The 12,274-nt window shown below is 48.3% G+C and overlaps 1 protein-coding gene across 1 annotated transcript; it reads left to right on the plus strand.

Moving 5' to 3' along the window:
- Positions 1 to 4,730: 4,730 nt before the first annotated feature.
- On the plus strand, positions 4,731 to 8,461 carry LOC4344655 (leucine-rich repeat receptor-like protein kinase TDR). The gene is made up of 2 exons (XM_015793507.3): positions 4,731 to 7,613; positions 7,855 to 8,461. Exons 1-2 carry the CDS (start codon positions 4,862 to 4,864, stop codon positions 8,211 to 8,213), a joined length of 3,111 nt encoding a protein of 1,036 aa, XP_015648993.1. The 5' UTR covers positions 4,731 to 4,861; the 3' UTR covers positions 8,214 to 8,461.
- Positions 8,462 to 12,274: the final 3,813 nt, after the last annotated feature.

A 12,274-nucleotide genomic window follows, 5' to 3' on the forward strand; every position in this document is an offset into this window, starting at 1 on the left:
CCTAGTTTAAAACATTATTATTCGATAGATTAGCCACGGATTATATATACAAGGATAACTTAAAACATTATTATCCGAGAAAACGTATTTGTGTACACCTAAACCTAAACCATAGGCTTGCCATACATTTATCGATGGATTATGACGTTTCAGATTAGGCGTGTTAATTACACCATGCGAGTAAACATACTCTACTGTTCTTGTTAATCAAACCCAATTCAAGCCAACAAAAATTGTGATTTGCCCCGGCCCTGACGACGAGTGGTCTGAACTCTGAAGTCTGAGCTGAAGAAGATTTGCCCCGGCTCTAACGACGAGTGGTCTGAACTCTGAAGTCTGAGCTGAAGAAGAGGGAGTAGTAGCTGGCCACTAACATAAGTACATGCTAATACTACTATGCTAGTTGTAATCTCCATGTAAATGCACTCTGCATCACCTGTTAAATCAAATGCAAACCAAGCCAATAAAACTGTAATGTGCTCCGTCCCTAGTGACAGAGATTCTGAAGTCTGAGCTGAAGAAGAAGAGAGATTAAGATGGCCACTAGTCTGATCAAAAGAAGCTTCTCTTTTTGTGCAGTCGGCTCCGCTCCGCTACTTTCCGCCTCAGATTTCGCGAAAAAGCGGCGGAGCACGAAGCTAGCAATCAGCAATGGCAACGCACGCCTGCAATCTCAATCCGCTGCGTGTCTCATGAATCATCGATCGAAATGGTGGTGGGAATTGCACTGCAAATTTGCATTGAAATGCAGTATTGCGTCCCTGTCGATCTGTCCTACCTGCATGCGCTTTAGCCAAGGCCACGCCATGGCCATGGCCATGCTTGCTCTCGATCGGATGCTCCACCACTCGATGGATTTTCGGACGCACCCGCGGGTCCAAAGGCTGCAGATTTCTCATCATTCTTCCCCCCTCCAAATTCAACAATCCCAGGCCAAGAATTTCGCATTTTCCTGCACCTGCAGTTACACACTGAAGAACACACACGAGAGGATGAACAGTGATACAGTTTCTTCAGAAAACAGAACTAATTGAGCAGTTTTTTCAGTGCTATGTTTTGTGTAACTGTGTTTAGCAGTTCGATGATGATCTCAGCGACAGCATGTGAGGCTGTGAGCATGTTAGTTATAAGTTACATACATCATGCTTAGCGTTTCTTGCATCAGAAAGCGATGTTTTTGCATTATCCTGCACCTGCAGTTACACACTGAAGAACACAACACGAGAGGATAATGAACAGTGATAAGTTCTTCAGAAAACAAAGCTGAACAGCTCTTTGACATTTAACCATTTCAGAGATCATATTCTCTGTGTTCCTCGTGTAAATGTGTTTAGCAGTTCGATGATGATCTTGGAGACAGCATCTTATGCTAGTTATGAGAGTTACATCATGCTTAGCGCTTCTTGCATCAGAAAGCAATGTTGATATGCGAGGTGATCATGGCTAGTACTGATGGATAGTTAAAGAGATCTATACTACATAGAAAGATCATGAACAACTCACTGATGATGATTTTGTCTTTTGATCCAAGATGCACTCTCTCCCCCACCTTGGAAATGAGGACTATTATACACGCATGCTTGCACATTAGCGTCGCCTTTTCGATTTGTTTAGTCTTGGCACACAAGGGAAGGCATTGAAAAGCCTAGTTCATGAGCCACTAATCATCACAAATATTGTCTAGCTATCTATCCCTCTAATTCAGCTTTACACTTTTCTCTAGAAACAACTACTTTAGGAGTTCCAATATGGTACTTAGTACTACTATACTAACTAATCCAAAACTACTAATGTAGTACTCCATGTACACTACAGTAAAAGGCAAAGGGTTTAAATCCAAAGAAAGTTGAAAGGTAGGAGACCAATGAGAGAGTAAAAAATCCTGTACACATACACATGCCTTTAGACAGTGGTGAAGCTACTTTGGTGCACATTTTGTCCATGGGTCTGCAAAAGTTTCCAACTCTGAAATCTATGTGCATCCCTAGGTAAATGTTTTTTGTTTCCTGTTCCTTGTACTGTAAATGACAGGGTAGCTAGTGAGTAGTGACAGCTCTCACTGTAAATATTTTGCAATGATGCATCAAATACTTGGCAGGATTGTGGCTATCAACTAGTATCAAGTATGGTTTGGACCGGTAGGATATATACACCAACACTGTGGTCCATGAAAATATCTTTCTTCTAGGTAATTTAACTTGTGTTTAGTACTTAAATAGTTTAAAGCAAAAAAATAATCCCTCAGAGAATATAGCTGGAAAAAAGTAGTTCATATATACTAGCACTCAGATAAGTTTTAGCCTTTTGGGCCAAACAAAATTCAGATACTCGGTTGACTATATGTTCTAATCATCCAATCACACCAATCATTGGAGAGTTAACTAATATTATAAGCATTCATACATTAAAAACTTTACCACACTAATTAAGTTCATAAGATGGTCAACTTGCTGTTAAAGTTTGAGGTAGCACTTCAGTTATCTTGTCAGCAAAGCTACTAGCTTTCTTCTTCTCACAGTGCTGACTTGTTCGGTTGTCTGCTGCCGCATGCAGAGGCTGCAGCAACCATTTTGCCGCGCGGAATGCAGACAGACAGTATGCATAAAAATAAGGTGTCAAATCTTCAGTTTTTTTTTACAATGTTTGTGTCACTTGGTTCAAGAAAACAATATGAGTGTTTGTACACTTTGATAGATCATCTGCTCGCTTCTGGGATCAGCACTGGACTGATCAATCTGTTTTGAGAGCTATGATTTGCATTGATTTCTACACCCAAAAATGCATCAAGAACAAAGGACAATGTGACAGTTTGTTCACTTGAGTGCTCCATTCTGGTATCTGGTGAGATGAGTGACTTTTACTTAAGCCCATGATATGATCATTGTTACTATTGCATTAGTTCTCTTCATGCATATGTCAATGCTTGGAATTTCACAAAATCGTAAAATTAGTGAAAGAAGAAGGCAAGATTGGTATCATGATTAAGACATTATGTATGCCTTCATGCCTTGGAAAGATCTAATCCAAGTGTACTAGGAACAGTGATCAAAATATCTTCACCTCTGGGATCATATCATCTACTCGTGGCTGATCTTTTGATGAACAATATAATGTTCTGTACTTCTCTTCAGTTAGAATTTGGAAGATAACCAAAACAGTAGCACACGCCATTGCAAATTGAAACTAAACATCAGGAAGAGATCCTAAATGGATCACTAGTAAGTAGCTAGAACTCAAAAAGTTTCAGACATCAAAACGGTGCAAAAATTTCAGAGAGTGAGCGGCAAAACCTTTGAACAGAGGTTTGCCCCCACTTGGATAAGAATCTCCATGAGCATATTTGAGCATTACCTGACACACCTCACTCAACTGAATTTACCAGCATTTAGCTGCCATGTGCCAAAGTTACACAAAAGAAGAACAGCAAGAATCAAAACCTTGGCATTGGCAAGCTATCCAATCGAGTGCACTCTCCCCATGCCTCACCCAAAAGCAATCAGAGCTCCATCATCGCACTCACTGCCACTGTGGGTCCCTCAAGCATATGCAAGCCATGCCATTGTTGCCACAATGCAAAGTTTTTCCCTTCAGCTCTCTAGCCATCTAGCTAGCTAGCTCTTCTTTGAAAACGAAAAGAGAAAGTGAAAAGAAAGAGATCATAAGCAGTGTAGGTATATCAATTCAGAAAGTGAGAAAGACAATGCGAGACAAAGAGATTGTAGATGTTGCATTGTCGCATGCAGCAATGCAGCCACTGCACAACAAGGTTGCACAAAGGCTAAAAGCTTGTGTATATGCTCGTTCCAAGCTACACATCATATTCTCCTCGGAAAAGGGAACTTATAGGTTAGTAATCCTATGCACGCCATCCTTTCTTTCAGTAGAAACATGTGTAAGATCGTGATGTGAAAGTAGGTATTAAATATAGGTGGATTATCTATCTTTTTTGTATCGAGTTTTTTTGAATTTCAATGGTTGGAATTGGAGTGTTTCACATAGAAATTCCTTTGTTGCAATGAAAATGTATCTCATTGAATTCATATATTTTTAATGCCCAGGCTGACTAAGCTAGCAGCATAGCAAGAAAAGGTAACAGTACTAATTAGGAGAAACTTTACCACTCTTAAAGAGATACAAAATTTTTCTAATGTAAAATTGGGTAAAGGTGCCAATTTTTACTATACAAGATGTACTTTCTAATACATAGTCAAATTACTAACTAGTTAAACTATGTTTGAAACACCGGAAAAATTACTACTTCCCTCCATTTTATATTATAAGTTGTTTTAACTTTTTTTAAGTTGAATTTCTTTTAATTTGATCAAGTTTATAAAAAAACATATTACCAAAATATATTTAATGTTAGATTTAAGGAAACTAATTTGATGTTTGAGATGTTACTAAATTTTTAAATTTGATAAATCAAAACACTTATAATATGAAACGGAGAACCGGAGAGATAGTTCCTACGGATTGATTTTTTTTTTGACAATTCCAAGAAAACCCCTATGAAATTCATGGGTTCCAAAATCTCTTGAACCAATTGTGAATAGAGCTTTTTTTTTTAGAACTGTCAATTAACAGAGTTAATGGCATTATCAGATCACAGAGTAATATCATAGTCTGTGTAAATTCAAGATCTTAATCCATATTGATTTGAAGTAGCAAATGCAAGGAACAAAGAGGAGAAGAAGAAAAAAAATGGTTGGCTGCTGCAATAGTGGGATCACCACCCAAAACCATCTCTTTCCAAAGCGAAGCCGACCACCGCCATCATGGCCACCTCCACCTCCACCCATGGCCATGGCCATCTCCTCCCTTCGACTCCTCCTCCTCCCCCCTCCGACCTCCTCATCATGACATGCCGCAGCCACAATGTACCACCACCGCCACCACCTTTCCCGCCTCCATTTTACCACCACCCCCTCCTCCTCCTCGCACCACCTCCACCACCTCCGCCACCGCCATGGCCGCCGCCGCCGTCCATGTCCTGCTTTTGCTGCTGCCTCTCGCTACCATCACATCCGCGTCGTCGGCGCCGCTCCCGCTGCTCGCGCTGCTGTCGCTGAGGTCGTCGCTGGGCGACCCCGCCGGCGCGCTGCGGTCGTGGACGTACGCCGCGGCGGCGTCCGCGGGCGCCACCAGGTCGCTGGCGCCGCCGTGGTGCGCGTGGCCCGGGGTGGCGTGCGACGGGGCAACCGGGGAGGTCGTCGGGGTCGACCTGTCGCGGCGGAACCTGTCCGGCACCGTGTCGCCCACCGCCGCGAGGCTGCTGTCCCCGACGCTGACGTCGCTGAACCTCAGCGGGAACGCGTTCGCCGGCGAGCTCCCGCCGGCGGTGCTCCTGCTCCGGCGGCTCGTGGCGCTTGATGTTAGCCATAACTTCTTCAACTCCACGTTCCCCGACGGCATCGCCAAGCTCGGCTCGCTCGCCTTCCTTGACGCCTTCAGCAACTGCTTCGTCGGGGAGCTCCCCCGTGGCATCGGCGAGCTCCGGAGGCTCGAGCACCTCAACCTCGGTGGCAGCTTCTTCAACGGGAGCATCCCCGGCGAGGTCGGGCAGCTGCGGCGGCTGCGGTTTCTGCACCTCGCGGGGAACGCTCTCTCCGGGCGGCTGCCGAGGGAGCTCGGCGAGCTCACGTCGGTCGAACACCTTGAGATTGGGTACAATGCGTACGACGGCGGGATACCGCCGGAGTTCGGGAAGATGGCACAGCTCCGGTACCTCGATATCGCCGCCGCCAACGTGTCCGGGCCGCTGCCGCCGGAGCTCGGCGAGCTCACGCGGCTTGAATCTCTGTTCCTGTTCAAGAACAGGATCGCCGGCGCGATCCCGCCGCGGTGGTCTCGCCTCCGAGCGCTCCAGGTTCTCGACGTCTCGGACAACCACCTCGCCGGCGCGATCCCGGCCGGCCTCGGCGAGCTCACCAACCTCACGACGCTGAATCTCATGAGCAACTCCCTCTCCGGCACGATCCCGGCGGCGATCGGCGCGCTGCCGAGCCTCGAGGTGCTCCAGCTATGGAACAACTCGCTCGCCGGGAGGCTGCCGGAGTCGCTCGGCGCGAGCCGGCGGCTTGTCCGGCTCGACGTGTCGACGAACTCCCTCTCCGGCCCGATTCCTCCCGGTGTCTGCGCCGGCAACCGCCTCGCCCGCCTCATCCTCTTCGACAACCGGTTCGACTCCGCGATTCCGGCGAGCCTCGCCGACTGCTCGTCGCTGTGGCGCGTCCGGCTCGAGGCGAACCGGCTCTCCGGCGAGATTCCAGCGGGGTTCGGCGCGATACGGAATCTGACGTACATGGACTTGAGCTCCAACTCGCTCACCGGCGGCGGCATTCCGGCCGACCTGGTCGCTTCTCCCAGCCTTGAGTACTTCAACGTCTCCGGCAACCTGGTCGGCGGCGCGCTGCCGGACATGGCGTGGCGGGGGCCGAAGCTGCAGGTGTTCGCGGCGAGCAGATGCGGTCTGGTCGGCGAGCTCCCGGCGTTCGGCGCCACCGGGTGCGCGAACCTGTACCGGCTAGAGTTGGCCGGGAACGCGCTGGGCGGCGGGATCCCCGGCGACATTGGCAGCTGCAAGCGGCTGGTGAGCTTGAGGCTGCAGCACAACGAGCTCACCGGAGAGATACCGGCGGCGATCGCCGCGCTGCCGTCGATCACCGAGGTCGACCTGTCCTGGAACGCGCTCACCGGCACCGTCCCGCCGGGGTTCACCAACTGCACGACGCTGGAGACGTTCGACGTGTCGTTCAACCACCTGGCGCCGGCCGAGCCGTCGTCGGACGCCGGCGAACGCGGCAGCCCCGCGCGGCACACGGCGGCGATGTGGGTGCCCGCCGTGGCGGTGGCGTTCGCCGGCATGGTGGTGCTCGCGGGCACCGCGCGCTGGCTGCAGTGGCGTGGCGGCGACGACACGGCGGCGGCAGACGCGCTCGGTCCCGGCGGCGCGCGCCACCCCGACCTCGTCGTCGGGCCGTGGCGGATGACCGCGTTCCAGAGGCTGAGCTTCACCGCCGACGACGTGGCGAGGTGCGTCGAGGGGAGCGACGGCATCGTCGGCGCCGGGTCGTCGGGGACGGTGTACCGCGCCAAGATGCCCAATGGCGAGGTCATCGCCGTGAAGAAGCTGTGGCAGGCGCCGGCGGCGCAGAAGGAGGCAGCCGCACCGACGGAGCAGAACCAGAAGCTCCGGCAAGACAGCGACGGCGGCGGCGGCGGCAAGAGGACGGTGGCCGAGGTGGAGGTGCTCGGCCACCTCCGCCACCGCAACATCGTCCGGCTGCTGGGGTGGTGCACCAACGGCGAGTCCACGATGCTGCTCTACGAGTACATGCCCAACGGCAGCCTCGACGAGCTCCTCCACGGCGCCGCCGCCAAGGCGCGGCCGGGCTGGGACGCCCGGTACAAGATCGCCGTCGGCGTCGCGCAGGGCGTCAGCTACCTCCACCACGACTGCCTCCCCGCCATCGCGCACCGCGACATCAAGCCCAGCAACATCCTCCTCGACGACGACATGGAGGCACGCGTCGCCGACTTCGGCGTCGCCAAGGCGCTCCAGAGCGCCGCCCCCATGTCCGTCGTCGCCGGCTCATGCGGCTACATTGCACCAGGTGAGCCGCATACACATCATCCGCCACGTGTCCATCAAAATCATTACTAACTCCGTTTCATGTTATAAGACTTTCTAACATTGCCCACATTCATATATATGTTAATGAATCTAGACACATGCGTATCTAGATTGTGTCTAGATTCATTAACATATATATGAATGTGGGTAATACTAGAAAGTCTTATAATATAAAATAGATGAAATATTAATCATATTTTTTATTTTTGTCATTTTCTAAGAGTACACGTACACTCTAAAAGTGAACGAGAAGAGCGATGTGTACAGCTTCGGTGTGGTACTATTGGAGATCCTGACGGGACGGCGGTCGGTGGAGGCGGAGTACGGGGAGGGGAACAACATCGTGGACTGGGTGCGGCGGAAGGTGGCCGGAGGCGGGGTGGGCGACGTGATCGACGCTGCGGCGTGGGCCGACAATGATGTCGGTGGCACGCGGGACGAGATGGCGCTGGCGCTTAGGGTGGCGCTGCTGTGCACCAGCCGGTGCCCGCAGGAGCGGCCGTCGATGAGGGAGGTGCTGTCCATGCTGCAGGAGGCCAGGCCGAAACGGAAGAACTCGGCCAAGAAGCAGGTTAAGTAAAATGGGTGATGGTTAAGTCTTTAGCAGAAAGAAGAACTAATATATATGGTGTGCTCTTCGTGTGCAGTGTGTGTTGTGTATGTATAATTAACTTATTTAGTTACTGTCATGAATGGGCTTGCATATTTCTTGAGCAATTTTCGTGATGTTATTTAAGGGTGAATTACATTTGCTATACAAATCTTGTTTTTAAACTGTGTAATTGTATTCAGTTATGATGACCAATGTACACCGTTATAATTTAGATATATCACGCGATTAACATCTTGTTTATTGATAAGTTACTCGGATAGCAGTGAAACCTAAGGAAAATTTCAACTGTGCAACTTCTGCAAAAATGATCAATGTGCTGAAAATACTAACGGCCTCCAACTTAATGGTAAGCTTCTCCAAATTGGGTGAGCGCTCAAGTAGAATAGCACATTTGCTATCGCCATGTATACAATACACCAATGTTGAGACAAATTTATCAGATGAACTGAATGAGTGGAATGTGAAGTCTGAAGGTTGTCATATCCCTTTATCCCTTTCATGCCAATGCTGGACGACACCCAGTTCCTGAACTTTGCTCTTCAGCCTTCAAAGCATATGCATGCCGAATCCATGGGTTAGAAGCATCACAGAAAAGCCCCACGGTTTCCAAGTTGAGGCGTCGCACCGAGGAGTAGAGATAGCGCCACCTCAATGGCAGCACGGCGTCATGCGCCGCCGTCTTCCATGGAGTCGTCCGGCGACCTCCCCAGACTTGCCATCTTTCTCTTCTTGTGGAGACCTTCTCACCACAGCACTCGTGGGCATTCCGTCGAACAGGTTATGGGCACGGCCGCTGCAGGCTATCCGGTTACGTTTTTTGAGTACCGAGCTAGTGGGCCGAGCCTTCTATGCACTACGATACTGTTTCATGTGGGCCCAGATTTTTGTGGGCCACAGAGGGAAGTTGGGCCACACAGCACGGTCCGTCCGATCGAGTCTCGTAATGTCGGAAACGTGACGGATTTGGACTACATATATAAACCTTTAACTTCTTATATAAAAATTGTTTATATACAATATTTGTTTACATAATTCGAATTGGACTCGATATACAACTCTTAGCTTGTACTACTAGTATACAAACTATTTTGATTAACTAATCCACTATGATTTAACAGCGCAAAATCCTTGACCAAAAACGACAACTGTGATTATCTGCGAGTATCTGTGATTGCATATCTAATCAAGATCGATCGACGAACGATCGACGCGGCTGTCATCCATGGCCGACGACGTCGCGCCGGCGCTGCTCGTGGACGCCCTCCTCCGGAGGCAGCACGGCCATCCGCTGCCGCCGCAGCTGCCGTTCGCCATCTTCGACGCCAACGTCTTCGCCTCCGACCCCTCCACCCTCTACAGTACACATTATTCCTCTACTAAATTTCTTCTTCTTCTTAAATGCACCTGCCATGATGATCGGCTGCTCGATCTGTTGCTCGCTTTGCTTCTCGATCGATCGATTGAAACCAATCTACATATCATCGATTATATGATTGATTGATTGTTCAGATGAGTACTGGAGCTATGCGGCGGACGACGGCAGCATCTACCTGTTCAGCCCGGGGCCCAGCACCGAAGGCCAGTGGAGGACGGCGACGGCGGCGAGGTCGATCACCACGGCCGACGGCACCTACATCGGCCGGAGGACAACCTGGGTCATCTTCGACCGGGTCAACGGCGGCTGGGCCATGGAAGAGTTCTGCACCTACCACAACGACGGCGGCGGCGGTGGCGTCGCCGAAGATGTACGGCTTTACCGGATCTACCGCCGGATCCCTAGTCTACAGCCGCTGCCGCCGTTGGTGCAACGGCGGCGGCAGCATCAGGTGGGGTTGGAAGGGCAGTTTAGTCAGATGTGCTCTCTAAGGTGATGGTCCTGTCTTAGTTGATTAGTGCTCCTGATCACCTTCACTGTGGATATGTTTAGGGCATTTGCAATGTAAAGTGGCCTGTAGTCTTCGAAGAGAAAGCACGTCACATAAGCTGAATTTATCTTTAAGGATACTATTTTTTTTCAATGTATAGTGGTTTAAATGGGCTAAAAAGTTAAATCAAACGTGTACGATCCAAGACACTGCGCGTGCAAATGTCTATGCGTTTTGTTGCGGTTTTCTAGGCAGTGACCCTATACCAATACCAAGTTACTCCTACTTGATGAGGGGCATTGCTCGTATAATTGGTTGGCTAGACAATGGCTCCGCGCATTAGAGCAAGGTCAATAGTATAGTCAATAGTTGGCTCTAAAAACATCCACATCAGCTAGATTTAGCTTAACAAGAGTTAGTGTGTACAATAGTTAGCTATTATACATCATCTACCCGATAGATTTATATACATTTTTTTATTTTATATTCTCTTCTTCGATCCAATGTTCTACCCCTTTCTTCCTATCCACTCGTTCTCACAAGAAAACAACCAGTCTGACCTCATGTGGACCCTATAAACCTAGGAGGGAGTGTGCCGTTGACAACTATTTAATTGTCCGCTCCCTCCCTCTCTCCACCCATTTCCCTGCCACCTCACCACTTTTGCCACCATGGACACACTATCATCGGCTAAATTTTCTTATTGTATCTACTCTTAGGCTACTTTAGCCACTAGCTAGGATGCTTACATCCTCACAAGGTTAGTCGTTTCTAATCTACTGTAGTGACTTAGATCTGACATAGAAGTACAAGGCCATTCGCTATGTCACGTATTTGTAAATGTGTTGTTTCAACTTTATAAAGTTGTTATTTCCTTTAGAAAAAAACCCTAGAAAAAAGACTACAAGGCTATTTTTTATGCTGAGTATTATGCCTCGTTCATTTTCACATATCAATTGGTCGGTGGTAATTTATGGTCTTCTTTGTCAAGAAATGATATTATATCTTATACTGAACCGATGAAATATACATGTGACGTTCATTTTCATTTTTACATCTGTGTACCTACGATCTGCAAAGTGCAATCATATAAGATCAACATAAAAATAGCTGAATTTGTTAACAGGCATACCCCCATATAAAAATGATTAATTTTATTAATACCGCGTAGTTCTGTGAAACATGCGGTTTTACAAGATTTATTATAGTTGACGAGCTGAGGCTGAATATATCGCTGACGTGAAACAAAATAAAAAATTGAAAAAAAAAAGAGCAACAGCTAGGAGGAAGAGAACGTGAGACACATGCATCCATGCAGGCTATAATAGAAAAAATGAACTTCTAGAAGACTTTCAACTAGTAAAATAAAGTAGGTGACCGTGAAGACTGCAGGCTTCAGAGTTTGTATATTGACATGTTTGGTTCTTATCCATTTATAGGCAACGGCAAGAATTAATTGGTCTTGTCAAATTATTTGGCAAAAATTGAAAAAAATGTTCGGGCTTTTGTTAATTAGGTTTGCTACCAGTGTTGCGTTTTGGCTATGGGTTCAATTCAACTAACAAAACCAGCCATAGTATCTTCAAGTGGTTCAAGTGGTTTTTCTATCCTCTAGAATTAATTACTACTTATCACTATTAAGGAAAACATTTTTCTAAATGAACAAAAAGGGTTTCTGCAGGCGGATTCATGGCCTGTCTGCGAGCAAATGACTGGGAAATCATCAATTTTGCTGGGTGCAGGTACACAAATCGTCTTTCAAAGATGGCTAAATTAAGAGATCCGCCTAGAAAATGGTTTTCACGAAAACAAAATAAGAAAAATCATCGTTAACGTCGCTAAGCAGCGGTCCTCGTCACACGTCGAGCATGTTAACAAAATAAATAAAACAATATTGTGCTTCCCTTGGATCTGCTGTCCCGGCCCGAGGCATGAACGGCCACTCCTACAGGCCATCGGCGACGCGAGCAACATCGAGGAAGGGGAAGGGCATGTGGGATCTGCCGCTCCTTGGGCCCATCACCACCGGATCCGACTATCCCGAGACTCTTCTAGGTTCAGCACTCCATAGGGTCGCTGCCGCCAGATCTGGCACCACCAAGGCTCCCGACTCACCACTGTCTACATTGTGCACAAGCCGCACCCCTTGCAACGTTGTTGTAG

The sequence above is a fragment of the Oryza sativa genome, chromosome 8 (genome assembly GCF_034140825.1).
Source record: "Oryza sativa Japonica Group chromosome 8, ASM3414082v1".
Taxonomy (NCBI): domain Eukaryota; kingdom Viridiplantae; phylum Streptophyta; class Magnoliopsida; order Poales; family Poaceae; genus Oryza; species Oryza sativa.

Bases quoted from the DNA above. Each gene is read 5' to 3' on its own strand.
- LOC4344655 (XM_015793507.3), top strand. From the start codon at position 4,862: ATGCCGCAGCCACAATGTACCACCACCGCCACCACCTTTCCCGCCTCC. The intron at 7,614-7,854 runs GTGAGCCGCATA...TCATTTTCTAAG, and splicing joins ATGCGGCTACATTGCACCAG to AGTACACGTACACTCTAAAA.